This window comes from Chiloscyllium punctatum, chromosome 35 (assembly GCF_047496795.1).
Source record: "Chiloscyllium punctatum isolate Juve2018m chromosome 35, sChiPun1.3, whole genome shotgun sequence".
NCBI lineage: Eukaryota > Metazoa > Chordata > Chondrichthyes > Orectolobiformes > Hemiscylliidae > Chiloscyllium > Chiloscyllium punctatum.
The window spans coordinates 16,924,940-16,948,911 of NC_092773.1; the positions used below are offsets into that span (position 1 = coordinate 16,924,940).

General features: G+C 42.7%; 1 protein-coding gene across 1 annotated transcript in view; it reads left to right on the forward strand.

Moving 5' to 3' along the window:
- The first annotated feature begins 2,239 nt into the window (after positions 1-2,239).
- LOC140459707 (pleckstrin homology domain-containing family A member 2-like) overlaps positions 2,240-23,972 on the forward strand; it is a 115,918-nt gene continuing 94,185 nt past the window's right edge. Inside the window, exons 1-2 of the mRNA XM_072554142.1 lie at positions 2,240-2,653; positions 23,488-23,651. Coding sequence (XP_072410243.1) covers positions 23,499-23,651 — 153 coding nt within the window. The 5' untranslated portion in view covers positions 2,240-2,653; positions 23,488-23,498. The remainder of the gene's footprint in view (positions 2,654-23,487; positions 23,652-23,972) is intronic.

Genomic DNA, 23,972 nt, shown 5'->3' on the forward strand with positions numbered 1-23,972 from the left:
TTGCACAGCATACATGCAGCAGACACACCCAGCACAATCACACCCAAAGACTACACCCGTCTATCTGCACATATCACATCTCAAATCACACATCCGTTATGCAGACCACAATCTTCGTACATCCCTGTGTAATGGCATCCAAACCTCTGTCTGATTAAGAGAATTACTCGAGTGGGTTCTTGTGATGACCTGCTCTGACTTCAAGAACACACAAAGGAAACATAAAAGGACCAGAAAAAAGACTTAGGCACTCGTTTGCACTGGACTCCTTTTGTTGGCTTTGTTGATTTGACAGCTCAATCACTGCACATGCAATGGTTCTTCGTAAGACACAGTTGCATTAAAGCAGCAAAATACATGCAAAATTCTTCCAGTGGTTATGCCCCAAACCTGGCAGTTCTTGGTTTGCAATATATTTGCTTTGGAAACCTATTTAACTTGGACATTAATAAAATGTACCTAAATCAGTAGTCATATAGGCAGATAAAATGCAAAGTTGCCATTGATGAAATAGTTTCTCATTTTTCCTAAATGTTATTTGCACCCGTGACAGTTATTTTTAAATCTTGAAGAGGGGGTAAAAAATATCCGGCTCTGAACCCTCAAGTGTTTGAGACAGGCCACTCCCCCGGCAGAAATTGCTGCAAGTGCTTCTTATAGTCACACCATCTGGACTTGGAAATGTATTGCTGCTGAAATCCTGGGACTCCCTCCCAAACAGCACTTTAGGCATCCCCCTTACCCCAAGGACCGTGCGAGTTCAAGAAGACAGCTCGTCATCATCATTTCAAGCACAATGAAGGGTGGGAAACAAATGCTGCATTGGCCAGTGAGACCCACATCCTGTGAACAATTTAAAATAAATATGGTAAAGGAAGCTGATTTTACCCTGCTGGCTCTGAGCAGGAAGTACCCTTTATACATCACCGCTGTGTTTAACTTCCACCTTCAACTTTGGAAGAGCATAAGAGCCTAAGATATGGGTCTACCATTCAACAGGGTCGAAGAATGTGGTGCTGGAAAAGCACAGCCGGTCAGGCAGCATCCGATGAGCAGGTGTTTAATCAGATTCCTGATGAAGAGCTCATGCTTGAAACGCCAACTCTCCTGCTCCACGGATGCTGCCTGATCAGCTGTGCTTTTCCAGCACCACACTCTTTGAATGTGATCTCCAGCATCTGCAGTCCTTACTTTCTCCTACCATTCAACAGGGTCATGGCTGAACTGAAATTCCCTACGTCCACTTTCCTGCCCTTTTCCACATAACCCCTGATTCCCGACTGACCAAGAATCTATCCATCTCAATCTTAAGTATACCCAAGGACTCTGCCCACCCAGCTCTCTGTGGCAAGGATTTCCCAAGACTCACAATCCTCTGGGCAGAGAAATTTCTCCTCATCTCAGCCTGACATTGGCATCTCTTTATTCTGAAGCTATGCTCTCTCGTTCTAGACTCTCCCATGAGGGAAAACATTCTCTCAGCTTTTCCCCTGTCAAGCCCCTAAAAATCTATATATTTCAATGAGATCACCTCTTATTCTTATTAAACTCCAGCCAGTAGGGTCCCAACTTATTTAGCCTTTGTTCATAAGACAATCTCTCCATGCCAGGCAGGGATCATCCTTGTGATCCCACTCTGAACTGCCTCCAATAAAATTATATTTTCTTAAACAAGAGGACCAAAACTGTTCACAACACTCCAGATGTGGTGTCACCAGCACCTTGTACAGTTGCAGCATGACCTCCCTACTCTTTTACTCCAACCTCCTTGAATTAAGAGCCAACATTCTATTAGCCTTCCTGATTATCTGCTGCTGCTGTGTGGTAGCTTTGTCCACCCAAGTCCCTCTCTGTTATGCTTTCTGCCGTTTCTCTCCATTTATATAACCCCTGTCTCTGGATGTTTAGCCAGCGAGTTTGCAGCTTTTGTTAAAATAAAACCTCCCTTTGCGGAGAAGACCTCACACAGGACCTGCACATGAACAGAGTCCTTGTCTCGTAACTCAGCTCATCATTGAGTGCCAGTGCAGTTACTGAACAACTGAGGAAAGGGGAAATAGAGCTGGATCCAGCTTTTATTTGATAGGCTTTGTGCTGCAAAGACTTTTACAAATGGGGAAGTCGGAGAGGAGGAGAAAAGTGTCTTTCTGCGACTGAAGCCGCACCCACCAGCAAGTCCAACCCCATGAAAACTTTGTTGGTTATTTGCATCCAGGACACGCCCTCCCTTCAGAGAAACTCGGTTAAAAACTCTTGAAAGGTTTTCCTCCCCACTTCTCTCCGACATCTGCAGCTCAAATAGGTTGATTAACTGGTCTTACTTGTCAGAGAGAGAGAGAGAGAGAGAGAGAAAAAAACCCTAACAGCTACCATTTATAGTTAACGTTGACATCCGGGTTGGGTTGGTTAGCTTTGGTGACTTGTTGTGTTCATGTAAATTTCACCCGGAAAAAGACAAGAGAGAAAGAGATAAAACTTGTGTTCAGTTTGTCGTTTGAACCCGCTGCGGAAAAAAAAGGTCGGATTTTCTTTTTTTTTGGAAGGATCGGTTGGGGAAACCAAAAAAAAACCGTGTTTGAGCTGCACATTTTGATCAGAGGCTTGTGCAGTGTTGCTAGGCTGCGTGCAACAGATTCCCCCGGTTCTCGCCTGGGTAAGTCGATGAATAACGATGCTTTTATTTTATCGACCTCTCCTGTGTGACAAGGGGTTCAGCTTCTTCTTTGGGGAGGGAGAAGCGAGAGCTGCGAGGTGGCAAGTTGCAACCTGCAACCCACCCCCCACTCCTCCCCCGCCCACCGTGCTCCGTTTCAAGTGGATTAAGACACGAGTTTTCCTGGAGGGTCTTGCATCATTTCGACCGACTGCCTTCCCCCCCCCCCCCGCCCGCATAAGTGCGTGCAGAAACTGGCTGCTCGAAGCGAGTTCGTCGGCAGTAAGGTTGCGCCTGAACCCAAAGGTGTTCCCGTCCCGGCGGTGGGGGGAGGCTCAAGCAAGGAAAGGGAAAACGCACGGCTTTGCGAATTTGGAGACTTGTGACCCATGTTATTTTTTTTGGCCGTGCAATAACGTGACCTGCGTGCAGTGTCGCAGAGCTCCAAATTTGGGCGAGACGAACTGAACTGTTTTAATTTGCACTGAATATTTCTGCAGTCTGGTTGGGGGGTGGGAGGTGTAGTGGTTATGGTGGTTCAGGTACGACACAACGTGAAACTGTCTCGAACAGGTACAGAAAATAACCGAAAATGTTATGACATTTATTATCGAGGGCTCTAGAAGTCAAGAAGTCACGCTTTGGCTGGACCAAATTCCTGTTAGACCCTGCTGGGGTCCATTCACTAATTCTGACCAAGACACTTACGAAGACTATGTTGTCTTTGGAAGGAGGGTGCAGGGCAGAGTTATCAGAATGTCATTTCGCCTCCAGGGTTAAATTGCACCGAAAGCTAGCACCAACTAGCATGGTGTTGCTGGAAACCGGGAAGGTTCAAAGGTGATCAGATCAACTTTTTCAACAAAATAGGGCTGCAGGCAAGATTCTCTCCATGCAGCTTCCGTTGGTTGGGCACTTGAGACACAGCTGAAAAGTGAGTGTCAGCCCTTTTTCAATGTTGAAGGTTGGATACAATTGTACACATGAAGGGTGGTAGAAGTTTGGAGTACTTATTCACCATTGATGTCAGGTCAACTGTCCTTTTGGTTTTAAGAAGAGGCTTTGTACTTCTGAGAGCAAGGGGATGTGGGGCGTTGGCTCACAGATTGATTGACTGTGATCTCAGTGAATGGGTGAACAGGTTCGAGGGGCTCGGCAGCCTTCTTTAGTTCCAATGACTGTGTAACTTGTAACTGCTGATATCGGGAGCCAGCAAAAATACTTCACCACTTCACTCCGTGTGAGACATGAGGTAACCTTCATGCTAGACATTAGTTGAAGCCATCACACCCAAACGATGCACTGCCTCCAGTCGTTCAACACCACATTTTACCAAATTAGATCACAGCATCAATCAGCAGATATGTTTGAGATGTTTAGGAGGCAGATGAGACAAATCTTTGTCTGAAAGAGCCATATTTTGTCTGGTTTTCAGATTTAAATTAGATAGTGGAAACTAGCTTTAAAACACAGACTCTCATGTGGCAGGTGTCACCGGCATCATTATTCTTAGATTCGCTGAAAGGGCACTCAGCCCTTTCTCTGAATCATTGTGATCCTTGAGGTACCACGACAACGTTAAGGAAGATCACTGGCAAAAAGCTCAAATGGGAAGAGAGAACTTGGAGGCATTGGATGTGCAATTCACTCGCTTCCAATCCCCCTAATTTAGGCTGGCAGTGAAGGCCTGGAAGCTGGTCACCTGTCGTCTTGGGGACTGTGAAAATAAGGAACGATATCAACGGAAAAGGAAGGTGAACAGCAGCGTTACATAGTGAGCTATCCGGAGACATTCCCTAGCACATTTGAGCCCCTTCTGGAAATAGTGTAGCAATGAGGGAAAAGCTTGGTCAAGCAGATCAGTTTTAAGGAGCATCTCAGAAGAATTGAGAGGTTTATATTGGCAGCTGGCAAGGTCAAGATCTAAGCAGTTGAAGGCACTCATGTCAATAGTGTAACACTGAAAACCAGGCATAGTCAGTGGGCCTGGAGGACCACAATATCTCAAGTTTATGGGGCTGGTGCAAATGATAGAGCTAGTGACAGCGTGAGACCACGAAGAGATTTAAAAGCAAGGATGACAATTTAAAACTGTTGCTTTGTTTGACCCAAATCCAAGAACAGGAGTGATAGGTAAATGGAATATGGTTCAAGCAAGAGCATGGGTAGAAGAGTTTCAAATTATCTCCAGTTTAGTGAGGTTGATTGAATCTATTTGCACTGTTTTCCAAGTACAGTATAATGCATGCTTGACTAGTAGGAATGCATTTTAATTATATTCACAAAATATCAACAAGGGTGCCAAGTTCACCCTGACAGTATTTGGAAAGTAGGAGAAAGTGAGGTCTGCAGATGCTGGAGATCAGAGTTGAGAGCGTATTGCTGGAAAAGCACAGCAGGTCAGGCAGCATCCGAGAAGCAGGCGAATTGACATTTCGGGCCGGAGACCTTCATCAGGAATGAGGTCTATTATAATAGTGTCTGCCAGACATGTACTTTACACTATTATGATGTCATTACACACCAGACTTTAGCAAGAATGCAAAATATTGCATTGATACCTTCAGAGGATGTCTTAATTTGCTGTGGAAAATTATACTTGTTTAAAAAAAAGAAAGTCAATAGTGCAAACAACAAGATCCCACAGGTGGGAATGCAATCCATTGCCTGTTGATCTGATGTAGATCTTATTGCTTCATGAGCATATATTTTGACCAAGACTTTTTGCTGCTTGGCACAAATGGTGCAGCAGGGTCACCTGATAGATTGTAAGAGGTGCAGTTGCTACCAATGGACTATCTTTAGCACTATACTGAAGTGAAGATTTTAGAGCCACCTTGTGCCTAATTGATAGAGCTGAACCAGTTTGATCAGTTGCTTGCATGTAATTTCACAATACTTTGATTTGCCATTCACATCATTTCTGACAGCAATCTGGCAACCACACACTGTTATCCTCCAAGGTACTACTGTGTGTACACAGCACTAAACGGTGTTACTGTTCTGCAGGTCAGTTCTGTTTCGGTGTACTCAAACCCATGACCTCATGCACCTCAAACCAAACAGTTTGTTTCTTAAAATGGTGACCTATAGAAAGCAAAGCTGTTCTTGCAGTGAAATATTTAGAGCTCAGAGGGTGTGTTCGGAGAGAAATCCACTGCCAAAAAACATATGATTGGGTTGTGCAGTAATTTTGAAGAGTGTCCTTGTTTCAAGCAGACTGTTGAAGTATACTCTGACATCGCAGACATGTGACAGGCTTGTCTTTTAGGCATCTTTGAATTGAAATTGTACCTTTTTTTTTAATCAAAGTCTGGGATTGAAAAGTAAACTGTCCTCCCTGAATGTTGATAACAATTTGACCCATTTTGCTTGTTTTAAATGTATTTCCCTTGCTAAGTTTTCGACCCACCACTGCTGGGGATTTTGATTTGTTCATTTATCTCACCAATACCAACATCACTAACCATAACACTGTGCGCCAGGAACAGATTTTTGGTTGTGGGGCCCAATGGCTCATCTGAGACTCATGTATATCCATTGACGAGTAGTCAAAGGCAGGGATCCTGGCCGATTTCTGAACATCAACTAGAAGCAAGAGAACCTAGTCCCTCCCTGAGGTCAAAAGTAGACTGGTAATAAAGCTGGGTCTAGATTAGAGTGGTGCTGGAAAAGCACAGCAGGTCAGGCAGCATCCGAGGAGCAGGGAGATCGACGTTTCGGGCAAAATTCCTGATGAAGGGCTTTTGCCCAAAAATCAATTTTCCTGCTGCTCGGATGCTGCCTGACCTGCTGTGCTTTTCCAGCACCGCTCTAACCTAGACACTGGTTTCCAGCATCTGCAGTCCTTGTTTTTACCTGGTAATAAAGCTGGGACTACCTTTGCCTGTGTGACTCAGACTTGCTGAAGAAATGTGTTGTGTCAGTGCAGGAAAGCACTGGAAAGCAGAAAAACGAAAAATGAAACTGATTGTTGTCAAGTAAAATGTGGCTACATTTTGGAATCAAGAGCTTTTAAGTTTGCAATGAATAACGATCTAATCTGTTATGGTAGTTATATTGGTTAGAATACAACAGGTACAATAGTTGAATGATCTCAATGAATTTCTTACCTTGTTTCCTAGCGCTATATATAAGGATGACATTTCTGAGGTACTATCTGGGCTGAAGATGGAAAACCTCAACTCTCATTCCATTTTCCTAATTCCACCTGCACTTGCCTCCTTGGTTGGGAAATTGTTACACACCAACCCCACCCCATCAGTACATATGCATGCAGACATACATCTGCATACACAAAAACATGGCACAAACACTTTTTTTTAATGGCAGTTACTTAGCAAACCTGCCTGGCCCTGCTCCAAAGCGATTCCTATCACCTCCACCCAGAGAAAGAATCTGCATTTGGTCTTGTGTCCTGAAAGGTGCTCTGCAGCCAACCAAGTACCTTTTTTGAAGTGTAGTCAGTGTTATAACCTCATCTTAGAGTCATAGAGATGTACAGCATGGAAACAGACTCCTCGGTCCAACCCGGCCATGCCCACCAGATGTCCCAACCCAATCTAGTCCCACCTGCCAGCACCCAGCCCATATCCCTCCAAACCCTTCCTATTCATATACCCATCTAGATGCCTCTTAAATGTTGCAATTGTACCAGCCTCCACCACATCCTCTGGCAGCTCATTCCATACACACACCACCCACTGCGTGAAAAAGTTGCCCCTTAGGTCCCTTTTATATCTTTCCCCTCTCACCCTAAACCTATACCCTCTAGTTCTGGACTCCCTGACCCCAGGATAAATAGTCTTTGTCTATTATCCTACCCATGCCCCTCAAAATTTTGTAAACCTCTATAAGGTCACCCACCAGTCTCCGCTCCTGGGAAAACAGCCCCAGCCTGTTCAGCCTCTCCCTATATCTCAAATCCTCCAACCCTGCCAACATCCTTGTAAATCTTTTCTGAACCCTTTCAAGTTTCCCCCTACCATTTTCATTCTACTTGCCAGCAGAGTAAGATCAGATGAGTAAATGCATCACCTCTAAAGGGAAGCTTGGATCGAAATGTCTGAAATTCTACTTGCAAGTCAGGAGTTACTACAAGATGGAAGAGGTTGGATAAAGAGGCGTGGATTCAAGTCTGCAAACTTTTTCAGGCTAATACCAAGAAACCATGGTATTTGCTCAAACAAGTTGTCCTTTTGTAATGTGCCACTGCATTGTGTGGTAAGCTGAAAGTTTCTGGGATATCCAAACTAAGAAATTGGCAGAGGCTGTTTTGCTTTGACGAGCTGTCAGATGGTGATAACACTAAACAACTGAGTAGAATACCTTTTTGTTTGCAATACATAGATGATAAGCGATTTGGCCAGGGGTTGTGCTTATATATAATTAAATAGTTTTTTAAAAAAAGTTTAAATAAACTGCATCAGGCGGCTCCAAACCTGAAAGGCAAAGGACAGGGTGGTGTGAAGTGTTCAACATCAGAACCATTTTTGCCTCCATTTCAGTGAATTGTTGTTCAATCCCCCCTTCATAATTTACTTGGAGAACATGCATGCCTTTCATTATGTCAGAATTGTCAACAGATTTGAAAGGCTGAATGACTGGCTGACTGTCCTGATTCCGTTCAGGACATCACAAGGGCCTGACTCTTTTTTTTTACTGTGAGTTTTCTCTCCAACTGTTGCTGGGCATGTCCAAGCACCTGTAATTCACCTGCGTGTCTCAATGGCTTGTGTTGGGTGACTACATAACAGCGGAAGCATCACAGACAAATCCCAAGTCTGTCAGCACATGTTCAGGGACTTGCTTTGAGAAAAGAGCTTTGTGGTTAAGATAACAACAGTCTCACCTGAAATCATACAGTACGGTATATCTGACCACGAAGCCAGCTGAGCTAACTGCTGGGGCACAGACAGTTCACTTCTTCATGGCTGAATTGAGTTTATCATCACAGCTTGACTGGCAACAAAGGAGTGGGAGGGATGGAGAAAGAGATGGGGGCATGTCACTAGTCTCAAATCCTGCACAAGTTATAATTCACCCATATTTGAATTCCAAATACCACCATAGCAGTTTCAGAATTCTGTTTCAAACTAAAATTTCAATAAGAAGTTGAATCCAATTTGGAAAATAGATCAAGTTATGTTTGTAAAAGTGACTTTAAAGCTGTCAGAGAATTTGCTTTGAAAAAAGCCCAACTGATTTCCAAAGTACTGAAGGAAACCTGCTCTCGAAATCAATGTGATTCTCGTTCTTCATCATGGTGCTTCAGATTTAACTGTGCGCTGAAGTCCAAACAGCTCAGATGCATTATATTGCTTCCACCTTCTCTTATTTTACTAATCAACCCATTCAGGTATGTTGTTATATACTTATGGAACAGTTGGGTCTTGAACCCAGATGTCTACATACAGGGGTAGGGATACTACCAGTAAGCCACAATATTTTCACCCTCTCAGCTTGGCCAAAGATGGGAAATCTCCACTGATGATGTCTACCTCAGAAGAATAAATATTGTCTTGGAGAGCTCCCATATGCAGAGATTACTCATTATTTCCTTTCATCCTGTCCTTTGAACTAAAAGGATATATCAACTGTTAAGATCTTTCCAAACTTGTAATTATTTCTTTTCAGGGTTCTTGTGCTGCAGTGGTACTGCCCCTAAATCTGGACCAGGTGACCTGGGTTCAACTCCCTCTTGCTCTGAAGGTGTATTATAACAACACTGAGCATAGATTGGATTTAATTTTCTGTAGTCTCACCCTTTCGACCTACTTTAGGCCAATGTTCCTCAGTGCCTTTGCTTAACAGAAATCTATCAATCTCCGTTATAAAATTTACAATTATTAATGCTGCATTAATCAGTTTGTGGTGGAGAGATGCCAACTTATACTATCCTTTTGTAGAAATAAACTGATTTCCACATTTCACTTTTGAAAGATTTGGTTCGAAAGTTCTCATTTCGTCCCCAGTCCTAGACTCCAACTTGTGGAAATAGTTTCTTTATCTATTCCATAAGTATCTTGGAAATCTTTATTAAGTCAATCTTCAGCCTCCTAAATTCCAAGGAATACATTCTGGCTTCATTTAATCATTCCTTGCAGCTGAATCCTTGGACCACAGATTTTGTTCCAGAAATTATCCTTCATATGTTTGGGGTCCAAAGCATTGTATCACCTAACCATGCTTTATAACTTGCCTGCCATTTCTCTGAATGCAAAGTGGATGTTACAACAATGTCCCCTGGGTAACACCCTTTCCTAATCTCTTCCTCCCCCACCCACCAATCCTGAAAGCACCAACACATGATCAAATGGAGTGATATGCCATGAGTAGGGGTGTATCACTTGTACATGATGTTGGCATGACCCAAGTGACACATTACCCCTCAACTCAAAACAAAAAAGGGTTTCTCACAACTTTTTGGAGAGTGAGTGCACATGTACAGATCTCCAACCTGTTGTTTTCAAATGCTGTTTTTTTTTGGATGAAACCATGGCCCTTTTAGTTTTGATGGATTTTCCAGACAGTTTCCATGCATGAGTCAAACCCCATTTCATTCACACACATTCACAATCGGAGCAGGGTATTGAAGAAATCATTCTTTTTAAGCTGAGTCCTTTCAAGTCTTGTAATGAGAGACCTCTCATTGTGGTTATTTTCTGGACCTTGTTAACAATTAGTGTCACAGAAAACAGCAATTATGTGGCCAGTGACAGCTGCAGGGAGATGACACTTTAGGTGATTGAAGAAATACATCCAATTCTCTCGCAGCAGAGTCACGTTTTATTTTCCCCTTCAGGAAGGCATGGAAAGGTGTGGGTCCCACATTAAAGCAGCCTGATATGAAAGCTGATCTTCTCCCTGCCAGCCCTGTGGGTTTTGCAACCAGGCTTTGTAGCTTTTTCAGTGGGTTGCACTGTTTTCTCTGTGGCTTCTCACGAAATCCTGTTGCTGTTGCTGCTGCTTTCACTTCAATGATGACACTGGTTGTTTCATCTTGGTTGTCCAGATTGGGCCAGATTTGACTGGTAACTTGTTTTCTTACACATCCCCTGATGGCTGTACCTTGTTTCGACGGACTTCCTTGACTTGTCACACAGCTTGTGTTGCCAATTTCTCTTTTGGGTCCCAAGGAGAGAGTCAGCAGCATGGAATTTCTTTCTCATTGGAACGTTACTTTCAGCCATGAACTTGAGCCTTTTGGTCACCTTTCTTAATATAGCACCTGCAGCTCAGTGAGTAGTTAGAACGTAGAACATTACAGCCCTTTGGCCCTTGATGATTTCACAGGTTGGTGCAACATTCCGAAGCCCATCTAACCTACACTATTCCATTGTCATCCATATGCCTATCCAATGACCATTTAAATGTCCTTAAAGTTGGCGAGTCTACTCCTGTTGCAGTTGACTTTCATTATGATGTTTTGTTGGCATATAAACGTGAGCTGCTGTTGCAGCTTATACAAGAGTTTTAGTTTGTACAATTAATATCTGAAGCTGTAGTTTTGTACAGTCACGAAACCGGCATATATTCGACACCTATGAGCTTGTTCACATCTCTAGTTCTGTTTCCTTGCTGTCTGAAATTTCACCATTCATTTAAGTTTGTTAAGCTTGTTAACTGAACCCCCATACCTTCTGATAAATCATCAGGGTTTAGATCATGTGTGAGCATGGCACAGCATGATTTTGTCTCTAATTTCCTTCCCTTGCCTCCATCCACAACTATGAGGGAGTGACCTGGCAGCATTCGGTAGATTCCTACCCCAAGGCATTTCTGAGCTGAAAGTGTACATATTCTAGACAAGCTCCAGCTCTGTGCAGAGTGCAGTGGGAGTGCGAGGGTGGTGGGCAGGAGTGTGGGGTGGCGGTGCACTTTCGGGGACACCTGAATCCCTGTATTTGTAATTCTTCAATCTGATTATACAGCAGTCAGAATCCAGAGGGGTGACCCTGTACAGATGGGCTGTATCACACCAATATGGATATTTTCTGAGATACTGTGACTCTCTTGAGACAGTGTCTCTGAGGACCACAATTTAGATGCCTTCTATGTGCACTCTGCAGGAGGCTGCAGTGCAGACAACTGTTAGTCAATGACTGTCCGTATCCATCTTGTGCACTCCCTCCGTTCTATAAGGCATATCTTACAGTCTCGGTGGAAATGATTATTCTTGGCCAATAAACTGATTCTTGATGCTTGCTCCACGTAGTCAGTGTGCTGACATGGCAGTGCCTAATTCTAAACAATTGTTCTTGCTCACTGCTTTTCACTTCTGAACCTGCGATGATCTGGAATGTTTGTGTTGGCGAAAGGTTGGTGTGAGGAGAGAAGCAGGGTGATTATGAAGCCTGCTAGTGTAGGACCCTATCCCTCATGCCTGCTGGTGCAGCAGTCTTTCCTCTGAAGTCGTCTTGCTGATCCTGTTCTTGAATAGCACACGTATCATGTTGGTATGCAACTGCTGTTCTTTGAGTTTAAGTCAAGTGTGAACTGAAACCATCAAGTGAAGAGGGGAGGACACTCCCTCCATTTCGACCTTCTGTTAAGCCTATCCTCACACCATTTACATCACCGCTTCAGACAGAATTGGTCCAAAGTGAAACACTGATTGTACTGTGAGAATATGAAGGTGAAGTCTGCTTCAGAAAGAACTTGTCACTGATCTTGGGATTGATTGAAATAATAGTTATGAAATAGTGGAACTTTCCTACAGCTTCTTTAATCCTTTGAAGACACAACCACACGTTTTTTATTATGAGTCCCACCATAAACATGTAATGTTTAATAACTAAAAGCAATCAGTATTTGAACAAGTCTGTCAGTTTGTGTCTAGATTTTAGTCAGTTTCAAAATGATGCAACTCAAAGGATGTGCTTAAACAAGACGCTGCTTCATTGCTGGTTTGGTGGAGACGTACATGAGGAGTGGTTGTATGAGACCCTACTGGAGTGAGATTAGATTCCCAGTCCCTATGGGACTCAATTATCTCAGCCAGGAACACAACAGTGAGTTGAGGCAGGATTGTTGGCTCCTGCAATACTAGTTTTTTTTTCCTCTTTAATTCCACTCCTCCTGTCTAGGGTCATTTGCTACTAGTGGAAGTGGCTGAATTTTGGTAACCGCATTCCCTTGCTAATTATTCGACTGTTAAGATCACATTCTTTTTTGAAATGTTTTGAACTTTTTTGAAAGTTCACTTGGTCACGGGAATGACAATACCACTGAGTGTGCCACACAAACTACTGGTGGCTGCATTCGGAGTCTTTGTTGTTTTCTTACTGGGATCATCTGCCCCTTCCATAGTTTTGGATTTGACATAATTTGAGGGGTACAGTCCCTTGTCAACATCAGGCAAAGCTGAAGAGACCCTTGCCTAGATTAGCTTGTCAGCTGAGATGGGATGCCCCTCTGTGCATTATGAGCTGCAGGAAGGCATCAAAAGCTGAGGAAATGGTGGGTCAAGCACATTCATAGCCAGAGTGTGTAGCTCACAGTGAGTCATCCTGCCAGATAAATCGCCCATGCACCCGAGGTTGAATAGGGGGAAATTTGTCCAGGACTCTTGCCCTCTGATGGAATTGACTGTATCTGTAGAGTGTGGATGTATTGTTTGTGGTTCTCTTCATGGTAAACAACCTCCTCTGTCAGACAGCTGGACAAGTTATTGGAGGAGTTAGGAGATGTTGCCACTGTTTGGATAATAGGGCCTGCACAGGGAGACGTGACAATACCAGTCCAAAAAAGGGTCTACTTAATGGAAAAGGTTTGGAAGTCAGTCAGAAAACCAATTGGCAGAGCAAGCAAGTGAATTAAATTATCACACTGTGGCGTCACATATTGGAAGCTGGAAGCTCGTGAATCCTAATGAAGGTTACTGGTTAGCTTTGGGCATTTTTAATCCGCAGTAATCATTGTGGTATCTCCTCAACAATAGAGTCTCCTTTTTGATAAAAGAAACAGCAGATTTCTCATGTTATCAGGCACCTGGTGAGTGGAGAAAAGACATGACTGAACAATCCAAAATGTTGGCAGCAGATAGAATGAGCAGAGCTCGCAGTGGAAAGGAACTTTTATAAAGTTTACAAAGTGGAGAAAAGTCATCTCATTGGTCTTTTTCAGAGAGTTATTTGGACAGGTACAGCTTTGGCTGATCTCCTCTATGGACTTGTGCTGGCCATGCTGAAACTAACATTTTTTAGGTCCCTGCTAATGCTGGCCTCAAAACTGATGCTCTGTTTGTTTTTGTCACCACTACCTGTCAGTGTTTATATCAGCTAAGATGCCCAAGGACCTTCACTGGGTCACAGTAATAATGGAGCATGTCTGTTGTAGACAGACGTGGCCCTGCATTGATTTCTTAACCTTTTTATGTTCTCAACGTGAAATTTTTGACCTGTTTGATCATTTGAAATGTTTCACCCATGTCTTGTATCTGATTGTCTACAACGGTGAGTTGCTTTTATGAGGTGAGGATTAATGCTTGGCAATCTACAGGCTCTGTGAAGCTGCAAAAAGGCCAGATCTAAATATTGGAATTTGTTCACTTGAAACATGTCAGGATATAGGTGCAAACCTGCAGCCTTATAATTTCGGACTCCTGACTTTCATACATCAGAAGGTGTAACTCCCCACCCCTAACCCCACTTCTCAATTTTCCAGTTACTTCACAACATCATTGAGCATATCCAAATTCCAAACCACTTGCCTTTCACCTGCAAATCTGTAACTGCTGTGACTGACAGTAACTTAATGTCAGAAGTACTTAATTGGCTATAAATGTGACATTGTTCCAGTGCTATCTAAATGCAGGCACATCTTTTAAAGGACAAGAATAGGTCACTGCTCTACTGCTCACCATGGCACGGTGCCAACTATCTTAGCATGGCAGCCAAGTGGAACCTGAAGATTCTTACCATGTTCATTCAACCAGTCAGTGTGGATTCAACAGGCTGAACAGTCTCCTTCTGCACATTCACAAGTCGACTAGTTTGTGTTTCTGTGCTCCACGCCTGGCAAATTATTTCAGGAGGGTAAAGGTTTTCACAGGAAGGGTCCATCCTTCTGTTTTGAAAGGGCCTGATTAGATTAGATTCCCTACAGTGTGGAAACAGGCCCTTTGGCCCAACAAGTCCACACCGACCCTCCGAAGAGCAAGCAACCCACCCAGACCCATTCCCCTACATTCACCCCTGACTAATGCACCTAACACTATAGGCAATTTAGCCTGGCCAATTCACCTAACCTGCACATCTTTGGTTGACTAGGCTGATTCTCCAGACCCAGTGAGGGTGATGTAGCCTCTGGACATGATAAGTGAGAAGCTGATGATTTTCTTTCTTGCCGTTAAAATTAAAATCCAATCAAATTGATAAAAATATACAATTCTGTAAAGATTGGTGGTCTTTCAGAAGACTGGACAGAGTTTTTTTAAAGGGAAAGAATTATCATAAAGTTAACGATGGAGAAGTTAGAGTAATAGAAGTCAAGATAGGAATAGAAAACATGTTAAGAGTTGCTACAAGTATTTCAAAAGGTAAAGAGTAACAAATGAATGTTGATCAGCTTGGGGGTGAGAATGGGGAATTTAGGGGGAGAAAGAAAATGATAGAGGCATTGAACAGATATTTTGTGACAGAAATTCTGGTAAACTAAGGTGTGAAAGGGAGGGAAGATCTAAAATAGGACAAGATTAATTTTGGATATCTATCAGCATGGATTAGCTGGACCGAAGGGTTTGTTTCCACGCTGTGCAACTCTATGATTCTATTAATTTTCAAGGGGCACGAGAAACATAGGCTGCCATAGGCATCTGATGCATGGTTTGTCAGCCTGAATCCCTGCTGGGGCATGAAGTAAGTCCTGAAACTCATCCTGTTAGAGAACAAACTGCATTGGGTTGTTACAAGTGCTTTGAATATAAAGTTTGCAAGGATTGATTGCTGTCCAAGAAGCTGAGAATATGAGGCTGATTTTGTGAGCTCTGACAGTTTATATTTTTCCGTTCCCCTCTCTGCTGTGGAAAAGACAAGTCTGATGGTTGACTGAGTAGAGGTCCGGTTAAAATGACAGCAGATTAAACAGCAAGGGAGTATGTGACCACTTGAGGGGAAGAGCAAACTGGAGACAAACCTCAAGAAATCAAACTACGAGTTGAAAAGGAACTTGATACCTGAAGATTGTATGACTCTGATGGTGGAATTCACAATGTACAGCATGGAAACAGACCCTTTGGTCTATCCCGTCCTTGCCGACCAGATATCCCAACCTAATCTAGTCCCATCTGACAGCATCCCTCCAAAACCTTCCTATTCATATCCCCATCCAGATGCCTTTTTTTTTAAGATCCCTAGCACTGTGAGGCAACAGTGCTAACCATTGAGTCAGCGTGCCGCCCTTTTAAATGTTGTAATTGTACCAGCTTCCTCCACTTCCTCTGGCAGCTCATTCCATACCCATACCACCCTTTGTGTGAAAAAGTTGCCCCTTAGGTCTGTTTTATATCTTTCCCCTCTCAGCCTAAACCTATGCCCTATAGTTCTGGACTCCGCCCCCCCCCCCCCCCCCCCCCAACCCAGGGAAAAGACTTTGTCCATTTATCCTTTCCATGCCCCTCATAATTTTGTAATCCTATTAAATACTTGAGGTGAATCGTATGAATGCATTGAAGGTGAAGCTAGAAAGGAAGCGAGGATGCAAGGGCTGGATAATATCCAGATTAGGGCTGAAAACTGGCAAGTGAAGTTCACAATCACAAGTGCCGCGACCACCACCAACAATAGAGAATGGAACAATCTACCCCTGATATTCAAAGACATTATCCCTGTCTCATCAACATCTTGGGATAACCAGTGACTACACACAGTACTGGACTAGCATATACAGTAAATACTGTGATTTACTCTTGTAGCCAAAGGATAGGAACTCCTCTGCTGATTCCCCTCGTCTTATCCACCATCTACAAGTCACAAGTCAGGAGTGTGATAGTGTATATATGCCACTTAGCTGATGAGTGCAGCTCCAAATATCACTTGAGAAGCTTGACACCATCCAGGAAAAAGTACCCCACTTGATTGGTACGACATTGAAACCAATTCACTCTCTCCACTTCAGATGCTCGGTCGCAGCAGTATTTACCATCTACTAGATGCACTGTAGAAAGTACCTTGGATAATGTTTGGGTCCAAATCCAGAAAATACCTCCCTAATGACATTGTGAGTCTGTGTCTTCAACAACGGTTCAAGAGGGCAGGTCATTACTACCTTTTCAAAGTCACAAGCAATGAACAATAAATGCTGAGTCAGTTGGACACACTCGTATCGCATAATTTTTTTTTTAGATTACTTAGTGTAGAAGTAGGCCCTTCGGCCCAACAAGTCCACACCGACCTGCTGAAGTGCAACCCACCCATACTCCTACATCTAACACTACAGGCAATTTAGCATGGCCAATTCACCTGACCTGCACATCTTTGGACTGTGGGAGGAAACCGGAGCACCCGGAGGAAACCCACGCAGACACGAGGAGAATGTGCAAACTCCACACAGTCAGTCACCTGAGGCGGGAATTGAACCCAGGTCTCTGGTGCTGTGAGGCAGCAGTACTAACCACCGTGCTGCCCAGTTAAATCAGTCAACATGTGAGGAGGCTTGAGTGAAGCATAAATATTGACAAGGACTGATTTAAGTGAATCCTTTGATCATGGGTTGTATGTATGATTAGCCCAGAACCAGCCGCAGCCACTTCCCTTAGATGATGGGTTCAATCAATCACTTGGCTGACAAATTTCAGCTTTTTTAATAATGGCAGTATAATTATTGTTACATTCAGGTATCACGTTGATGTATAAAACATTTCAGCAAAGTGATTGCTGAAACCAAGGCAAGTGGGCGGAGGTGGTTGTGTGCCTTCTGTTGGAATGACCATCATTATGTGGATTGGGACATTTGATGGGTTTGGTGCAGGGGGAGGCATGGGATTGGGAGAGTCTTATTTAACCAGTTCGTCACTGGTCTCATCCAATGTCCAGCTGCTTGACCACTGCAAGCAGAGAATGTACAAGTAGGAGTCACAGTCAGTACTGCTTCACCACTGGCATATTTTAAGACAATAGGGCACAAAAGTCCTAGCAGACAGTGCTACACTGTCCAAGCTGCTGTCTTTGAACACTTCAACTGAGACCTGGTTTGTACGTGATGACCCCATCCCATGGCATTAATTCTCAGATAAACAGGAATCCTCTTGAAGTTTGTGGCAGTTTTCTGTGCACTAGTTAGCTGCCATATTTCAGACATGCTGATAATGACTCTACATTGATTCAATAAATCAGACAGGACTTAGAGAAACCATTTGGCCCATCCTATAGGAGCTGGTTCTTTGATCAAGTTGCCCAATTTGCCCATACCTTTGTTTCTTCCTTTTCAAGTATTTGTCAATTTCCTCTTTAAAGATAACAAGAAACTCAAATTACCATCCAGACTTGAAAAGCAAAGGCCCAATTCCTGAGTTGTTTTGATCGAATGGTACAAGACAGACATCTGATAAACTAGGCAGGGTCTGAACTGCTCTGCTCCAGCAAAAGCTCAGCCAAAGTGCGCACGGTGGTTTAATTTGTGAACTCCAGCGATGCTGCAGGGAGAGAAAATCCATGTTCTCTCATCTTGCCATTAAAATAAAAATATTTGTGGAGAGGATGCACTTAATTCTGCAGGTGGGTGGGACAGGGAACTCTAGATTCTCTTATAATAGAGCATCTGCTGTCAGTTTGACAAGGGAAATGGAGTAAATTGAAGGGAAATGAATGTTTAAAAAAGAGAGGATGCCCAGATAAAAATATTGAAAGAAGTCAGCTAAAAACAGCAAGTGCTTGATATGATAAATTATGACTTGCATCAGAAATTTAATGGTTCTAACAGCAATCCTTAGTGGAATATACTCCACTGAAATAGCACCCAAACCATCCCAGATTTTAGTGCACATTTAACATTATTTTGATGACACATATTCCCTATGAAATAGAATGTCTGTCTGTTATTTTCAAGCAATTTGACATTTTGTTTGATTAATGACTAGGATCATGTCTAAAGAATGTCCGCTTGGACATTGGGTGTATAGTTAGGAGGCAGAGATCTGCATGGCTGCATCCTGTGAGTAAATCTACTCTCAAGGCAAATAACTAGGAACTGGTGGATGCAGGTATAATTACAACATTTAAAAGACATTTGGAGAAGTGCATGAATGGGAAAGATTTGTTAGGATATGGGCCAAACACAGGTAGTGGGACTAGTTTGATTTGGGATCGTGGACTCGTTGGACCAAAGTGCAATTCTATGACTTTTTGACTGTATAACTGTCTCTTTTTTTATACTTCACCTTGTGGCTTTGATCTGTTTAACATTCCCTTGACATAGGAGTGTACACTTTGTGAAGAGAGATGTGGTCCATTTTGGATGTTGTCAGCGTAATTCACCCAGGGACTATGCACTTTATTTTGCATTATTCCCATCGTGTATAACAGATGATGAGTGAGGGAGTGGATTGGCGATCTAGCCAAGGGTTATAATTACCTTCACATTGCGCCCCAGTCCTGGTTTCTCACTAACCCCACACGTTTCAACATTCTGGTCGCTGGCTGATTTTTCTGCTGCCATTACAATTGGCCACAAGTGCAATGAAATACTGTCTTTAAAATTAGTGTCTTTTTTTTTATATGGGTCTGCTTGTGATGGTATGGGAAGCTGCAGTATCCAGCTAAGATTTGACATTTTGTCAGCTCCCAAATGATCACAGCCAAGTGAGCAGCTAAACAAATGAAGCCATGCATTCCAGAGATGTGCAACGTGTTTATAATAATAGATCTATGGCCATTGACTCTTTTTGAACAACAGCTAAATAAATTGGAGGTTGCATAACTGAGCTGAAGCTTGCAGGTGTGAGAATCCTTCACAACTGGTTTCATGTGCTGTAGCGCAGGAGCCTCCCTTGAGAGTACTTGTTAGATAGTCATAGAGGTGGACAGCACGGAAACAAACCCTTCGGTCCAACCTGTCCATGCTGACCAGATATCCCAACCCAATCTAGTCTCTCCTGCCAGCACTCAGCCCATATCCCTCCAAACCCTTCCTCTTCATATACCCATCTAGATGCCTTTTAAATGTTGTTATTGTACCAGCCTCCACCACTTCCTCTGGCAGCTCATTCCATACATGTACCATCCTCTGCGTGAAAACGTTGCCCCTTAGGTCTCTATTATATCTTTCCCTTCTCACCCTAAACCAATGCCCTCTAGTTCTGGACTCCCCCACCCCAAGGAAAAGACCTTATCTATTTACCCTATCCATGTCCCTCATAATTTTGTAAACATCTGTAAGGTCACCCCTCAGCCTCCAACACTCCAGGGAAAACAGCCCCAGCCTGTTCAGCCTCTCCCTAGAGCTCAAATCCTCCAATCCTGGCAACATCCTTGTAAATCTTTTCTGAACCCTTTCAAGTTTCACAACATCTTTCTGATAGGAAGGAGACCAGAATTGCACGTAATATTCCAACAGTGGCCTAACCAATGTCCTGTACAGCCACAACATCCTGAAGAAAAGCTAGGTTTGCTACAAGTTCACTTCACCATTTTCTGGGATGAGGACATTTTACAAGAAAATCTAAAGGCTTTGAACTGTCAGACTAATAAAATCTTTAGGAGTCACCATTAACAGACGGAGCGAATTAACTTTTCATAGTGGCAACCCAATCTTAGTCTTATTGGTTTTAATTTCATTGGATGATGGAAGTAACTTTGTGAAAACCTTGGAAAATCCAAGATGTCACTGCCCATTTAAATAGCTGTGCAGCTCGAGGTTCAAGCTCCATTGCACACATGAGCATATCATCTTACTGATTCTTCAGCACAGTGCTGAGGGAGTTCTGCACATTTGGAGGTTTTGGTTTTCATATCAGACATTAAATCAAGGCCTTGTTAGCACAAAAGCATTAATCCTGAGAAGTGCAGAGTGTTGACCTCATGTCCTTTGTTCTTAAACTAACATCACAAGAAACAGACTGAGCAACTGTTTATCTCATTTGCTCTGTTTGAAACCTTGTGCATGTATTGGCTGTGGCGTTTGCTTATACAACACCAGTTATTCTACTTCAGAGTAATGCAGTTAGTGAAGCTACTAAAATATAATAAACTGTTTTATGAATGTAAATACTTGCTTCTTCCAACAAACCAACAATTTTGAAGTCAAGGACATAGACTGGAATACTGTTGATCACATTTTGGCCAAATGGACTGCATTGAACAAATTACTGTTCAATGCAACATTAATTCAATTAGTTAATTGATTAATGTAATGACACCCCACAAATTAACATGATATTGTTTGGTGAGTGCATTTATCATAGAAAAGACACCAGTACAAGTTTCCCAATCAACATAATTTCACCCATTTAAAATAAATAGGTTCACATTGAAGTTGCAGCAATGCAATGAGGCTATCCTCATTGAAAGGATGGCAAAATCAAAAATGGAAATTGGTTGTGTGCTGTTGCTCTGGCTGGGAAATACAGAGCCCTTTGAAATTTGTTTGTTAGGTGGCATGATGGTTACTAGGGGAACGTTTGTTTCGCAGCAAGCACTTTCTACACTGATTGGATGAAGTCAGCACAGCTGCTGTGGTCCAAACAGTAAGCTTGTTTGGTCTGGCCCAGATATGGAGTGGAAACAGAAAGTGCGTTGGCTTGGTGCTGCCTTGCAAGCTAAACAATTTACAGTCACAGTACAACATTTCTACCTTCTCTTGAAAAATAAACAAGTTGCAAGGCTATGAGGAAGAGCAAGGATGTGGGACTAATTTGAAGAATCTTTTAAAGAGTTGATGCAAACACAATAGGCTGAATAGCTTCCTTTTCTGTTGTGTGGTTTTTGTCAGTTTTGTTCTCTCCTCTGGGTGTTTTATCCAGTCACAGGTAACTCACTCAAGCAGCACTGCTTCAGATAGCTAACTGTGCACATTTCAGCCTGATCCCATCCTTACCACGCAACTATGCTTCGAATAAAGCCCATTCAAGAACAGCCCATTCTTTGAGAATCTCATCCTCCTCCCAAATCCAAGTCATCAAGGTTAATGATCAGATGCTTTCATTCTCATTGATCTGAATTCCAAACCTAAAGTGTGAAAAGTCTGAGTAGCCAGCCAGCTGATAAGTCGTAAAGATAACTTGATTTGGCCACTTTGCATAAAACACTCGGCAGATCGCAATAGGAGACTTTGACTCATTGGACTGGTTTTAACTCATTCCAAACTCATACAAATGTACAGAGTTAAAATGTGGATGAGTTTGTTTTAAAAACTGAAAGAAGTGTGGATGCTGGAAATCTGAAACAGAAACAGAAATTGCTGGAAAATCTCAGCAGATCTGAAGAAGGATCACTGGACCTGAAGTGGTAAATCTCTGATTTTTCTCCAAAGATGCTGTCAGACTTGCTGAGATTTTCCAGCAATTTCTGTTTTTTGTTTTGAGTTTGGATAACAAGATTTTCCTGACGCTGAACAAATTTATGATTTTCACAGACAAGGTAAATAAAAGACATTTTTAAAAAACTTTTTGTGGATGTACCAACCTTTTATTTCTTAAGATAGGCACATACCTTAATTAGCATTTAAAATCTTTACTGAAAATGTGTTGCTGGAAAAGCTCAGCAGGTCAGGCAGCATCCAAGGAACAGGAGACTCAACATTTCGGGCATGAGTCCTTCTTCAGGAAAGCCAAAGCTGTGGGCCAAGTGCAGGGAAATAGAAAATATTTCAGTTCTAGTTTTTGAGAAGAACAGACTTGTTGGGCTGATGGGTCTCTTTCTTTGCTTAGACCTCTATGTCTTGACTCTTAAGTTAGTATGAGGTACTATCATCCATCTTAAGTTAGTATCATCCATCTCCAGCAAGGGCTGTTAACTCAAGGGTTGCAAGCAGCTGACCAATGGTAATCCGTATGTGCTGCACACTGTGGTGCCAACAGGAATGGTGGCCACTGCTGATATTGCAGGTAGGCCCAAGAAAGTAGCACCATGCTCATTTATCTGGCCTTTAGTCATGCCTGAGATCTCAAACTGGTACTACTCTGACAGGCCCCAGTGAGGGTGAGAGACTGTAATGGTGAGGTAGAGTTGGACAAGACAGGGGTAAGGTCAGAAAGTCTCAACAAGGAGCAACTCCTCCCTCAACCGCTTCATTTTAACTGGCCAGAAGCCCACACGACAAAACCTCGAGGGCTACTCAGTAAGGGCATGGGTGGACAAATCACTTTCCTTGTTGTTATGATGCTGCAGGAGAGGTGTGGGGGGGATTGGTGGCATGCATGCTACTATTAGCAGAACACACAAATTTTCAAGTTCATCCATCTGCTTTCTGATCCATTGTTGAGCTGTTCAGTTTGGCTCAATGAAGCCAATTGTGATCACGGAGTGAAAATGTGTTGAGAGAGTAACTGTAACATTGGGCAGTAGTCACAGGATATCGGCGTGTTAAATGGAAAGAAATTGAAAGGGCAGAACCGAGTAGTGGTGTTGTTCATCATAACTAAGTCATTAGCAGAAAGTATTCAACAAAGCAAACCTCCAAACCATAATACTTCTAATAACTTTCAACTGTGTCCACTTCATGTTAGCTTCTTTCATATGAAACATTTAAAACTTGGTTATGATGCACCATTGGAAAGAACTTTGTCAAATGGTATGGTTTGTTTTAACAGCATTGTTGTTCATATAAATCATTGTTTCAATTGATCTGAATGATAGTCAATGATTGACGTTTACCATCTGGTATTGTTTCTTCCTCAGTGTGATGATTAATGAGAATAGAAATGCCATATGTGGATCGACACAGTCGTGTTTGTGGGTTCCTAGACATTGAAGAAATCGAAGGCACTGGGAAATTCTTGAGGCGGTATTTTATATTGGACACTTCGGACAATGCGCTGTTGTGGTACATGGACAACCCACAGGTTTGTTTTTTGTTACATTTATTGTTTGTGCTAAACCCTTTTATTCATAGGGCTGCAGTACATCCAGAGTGTCAGAATTTTGAATACATGATTTACATTGGCCTCGGCTTCTTTACCTGACAGTCTCCTCGTGTCATATCGAAGGCCAAAGGATCTGTACTGCGCTGTAATGTTTTATAAGTTCCCACCCACTTCCATACCTTGGAGAGAACAATAGCAAAATGCCTTTTGCTCCTTCATTATTCATCAGACTCATTTAAAACTGAGACACAGAGTGAGGGGAAGGATCAGATGAAACCCTAATGCATGCCAGCATTTTGG